General features: G+C 59.4%; 1 protein-coding gene across 1 annotated transcript in view; it reads right to left on the reverse strand.

Moving 5' to 3' along the window:
* Positions 1–2065, reverse strand: part of LOC129675411 (sodium/potassium-transporting ATPase subunit alpha-3-like) — a gene marked incomplete at its 3' end in the record, with an annotated part of 2601 nt that extends 536 nt beyond the window's left edge. The window contains exons 1-3 of the mRNA XM_055605438.1: positions 1704–2065; positions 1541–1600; positions 1175–1378 (exon numbers count right to left, since the gene is read on the reverse strand). Of these exons, the coding sequence (XP_055461413.1) occupies positions 1175–1378; positions 1541–1600; positions 1704–1706 (267 nt within the window). The remainder of the gene's footprint in view (positions 1–1174; positions 1379–1540; positions 1601–1703) is intronic.
* Between the last annotated feature and the right edge of the window lie 1065 nt (positions 2066–3130).

Here is a 3130-nt window from a genome sequence, read left to right on the forward strand (position 1 = left end):
TCCTCCTCCTGTCTGCCCATCCTCCTCCTCTCTACCCATCCTCCTCTTCTCTGTCCCTCCTCCTCCTCTCTACCCATCTTCCTCCTCTCTGCCCCTCCTCCTCCTCTCTACCCATCCTCCTCCTCTCTGCCCATCCTCCTCCTCCCTGCCCATCCTCCTCCTCTCTGCCCACCCTCCTCCTCACTGCCCTTCTCCTCCTCCTCTCTACCCCTCCTCCTCTCTGCCCACCCTCCTCCTCTCTGCCCACCCTCCTCTCTGCCCATCCTCCTCCTCCTCTCTGCTCACCCTCCTCTCTGCCCACCCTCCTCTCTGCCCATCCTCCTCCTCTCTGCTCACCCTCCTCTCTGCCCCCCCTCCTCCTTTCTGCCCACCCTCCTCCTCTCTGATCTCTGCCAGGCTGCAGCTGCCTGGTGGCACCTGTCCCAAGGTGGCCGAGGTTAGGAAACTGTAGGCCACAGCTCTAGCTCACCCCTTCCCCACGCCCTTTCCTTTTTAGTCTCAGGGTCTCATGTAGTGCAGGTTGGCCTTGAACTCCTGATCCTGCTGCCCCAGACTCCCCAGTGCTTGCATAATAGGCTTACACCACCGCACCCCGTTTTGTGCGGTGCTGGGGATCAAAGCCCGGCCTGGGCGCATGCGTGGCCAGCAGTGGCCAGCTGCACTACTTAGCCGCTTTCTCTTTCTACAGTTAAAAATTATGGGGCCACGCAGTGGTGACCAGCACTCCAGAGGCAGAGGCAGGCAGATGTCTGTGTGGGCGAGGCCAGCATGGTCTAAGATTGAGTTCTAGGACAGCCAGGGCTACACGGAGAAACCCTGTTTTGAAACAAAACAAAGCAAAACACAAATCATGTGTCCACGCATTCTTTTGTGTGAGCGAGGTTATATGCGTGTGTGCGCTTGCGCGTGCCCCGTGGTGGTGTGACCTTAGGTGTTGGCTGCCACTTCACACTCAGCCTGAGCGAGGGCCTCTGGTTGGTTGGCTGGTTGGTTTTTTAAGATCTATGTATTTATGTGTCTTGCCTGCTTGTCTGCAGGCCCGTGTGCCTGGTGCCTTCTCTCAGGTGATCGCGCCAGCCGGACGGTGGACCTCGAGGGGCGTGGATGGGGACAGGAGGTCGTGGGCATGATTCTGGAGTGCGGGGCCCACACAGGCTGGCGTGGGGGTACTCACGTTGTCGCCGGAAGGGTCATCCTCCGTCCCCGCCTGGATGCCATAGGCCAGGAAGCAGAGGATGGCTCCGATCCACAGCAGGATGGAGAAGCCCCCAAACAGCTGCCGGCAGAACTTGACCCACTCGGGGGTGGTGGGGGGCGGAGTGAGGGCGTTAGGCCCGTCCCGGGCCAGGATCTCCTGGGCTTTACTGTGCGTTAGACCCTGGAAGACACGGGCTTCCTACAGAACCTGACCCTGGCGTCCTGGCCGCCCAGAGCAGAGCCAGACCCACAGGCGCCGTGGACACCTGCGTCCAGCCCTCCCCCTCAGGCCCAGCCCCGCGCCCTCCCCTGCACGCAGTGCCCCAGCCCCGCACAGCCTCACCTGCACGCAGTCCGTGTTGTACTTCCGGCAGACCTCTTCCACTGACATCTTGTGCTCTGTCTGAGGGATGGTTTGGGGGAACATGGTGAGACACCGCTCCCCGCCTGGCAGTTAAGACTATTCTGGGATGGCACTAGCGGGGGGTTGGAGGGGCGACACTCACCATAGCCACCTCCTTCTTGAGGTCATCCAGATCCCGGCGCTCCTTGGCCTTGCTCTTCTTGGGCGAGCCCTTGTCATCTTTCTTGTCCTGAGAGGTGGCGACACGGTAGCTGTCAGAGCCGCCAGACTGCGGGCGAGAAGGGGTTCCAGAGCGACACCAGCCCCGCGTGCCCCGGCTCTCTTCTTGGCCTGGCCTCTCTAGGCGGAGGTTATCATCCCCGTGTCTTCCTGGTGTCTTTGGGCATCCCCAGAATCCCCAAGACGTGTCACATCTAGTCAGCCTCACTGGGCCTCCTCCCGGGCATCTCTGGGACCCTGGGTCTCTGTCTGTCTCTCTTTCCTCGTGTCTCTGAGTCTCTCCCCTTCACCATTTTCAAAACTATATTAATTTGCTTGTTTTGTGTGTGTGCCATGGTGCGTGCCTGGAGGTCAGAGGTCAGACTGCAGGAGTCGGCTCTCCCCTGTCACTCTGTGCGTCCCGGGGAGCAAACTGTGGTCATCAGGCTTGGAGGGAAGCTGCTCTGCCCCCTGAGCCTGCTCACTGGCCTGGGAAAGCTTTATGTTGCCATTATTGTATTATTATTATAAGAAATGGAGTCTTTTTTTTTAGCCCAGGCTGTCCCAGAAATCTACCTATCGAAAACTGGAACTCACAACAATCCTCTTGCCTCAACTCCCCAAGTGCTGGGAGTATGGTCATGAACCGCCATGTCCCGTGTGTGTGTGTGTGTGTGTGTGTGTGTGTGTGTGTTCACCTTTGAACAGTCTCACAGGGGTGGGCTGGCCTTGAACTCCCTCTATGGGCAAAGCGAACTTGAATTTCTGATGCTCCGCCTCCACCTCAGCAGTGCTAGGTCTGCGCTGTCTACATAGTGCCAGTGATGGAACCCAGCACTCTGCCCACTGAGCCGCACTGCCAGCTTTCTGTGTGCCCTTCATCCCTGGCTTTGTGGCTGACTGTCCTTCCTCCTGACCTGTCTTTCCAGGCCTGTTCTGGATCTCCTATTCGCTGGCCCAGCCCTGCCTCTTCCCGCCTCTGTGTCTTCCGTAGCTCCAGGCCTCATCCTGGTTGCTTTCTCCTGTCACTGGACACTGGCTCTGTCCCTCCAGTTCCCTGCCTCTGTCCACCGCGCCGTCTGCCTCACACCTTCTCAATCTCCATCTGGGACTCTGGGGTCCTCTCGTTCCCAGGTGGCGTCCCTGAGGGGCGGTGCTGCCTGCCACCGTCACCTCTTCAGGGTGTTTGCCGAGGTCCCGACAGGTTCTGGCCTGTGTCCTGCCGCTCCTCTCTGGCTTGTCTGTCCTGCTCTCCATCTCTCTGCCAACCTCACTATCACTAGCTCTTTCTGGGGTCTTCCCTCTTCACTCCCCTCTAATGGGCACCTCACTCTGGACCGGGCTAGCTTCAAGCGCACGGTGCTCCCTCTC

Source organism: Psammomys obesus, unplaced genomic scaffold (genome assembly GCF_907164565.1).
Source record: "Psammomys obesus unplaced genomic scaffold, mPsaObe1.curated_primary_1811, whole genome shotgun sequence".
NCBI classification, from domain to species: domain Eukaryota; kingdom Metazoa; phylum Chordata; class Mammalia; order Rodentia; family Muridae; genus Psammomys; species Psammomys obesus.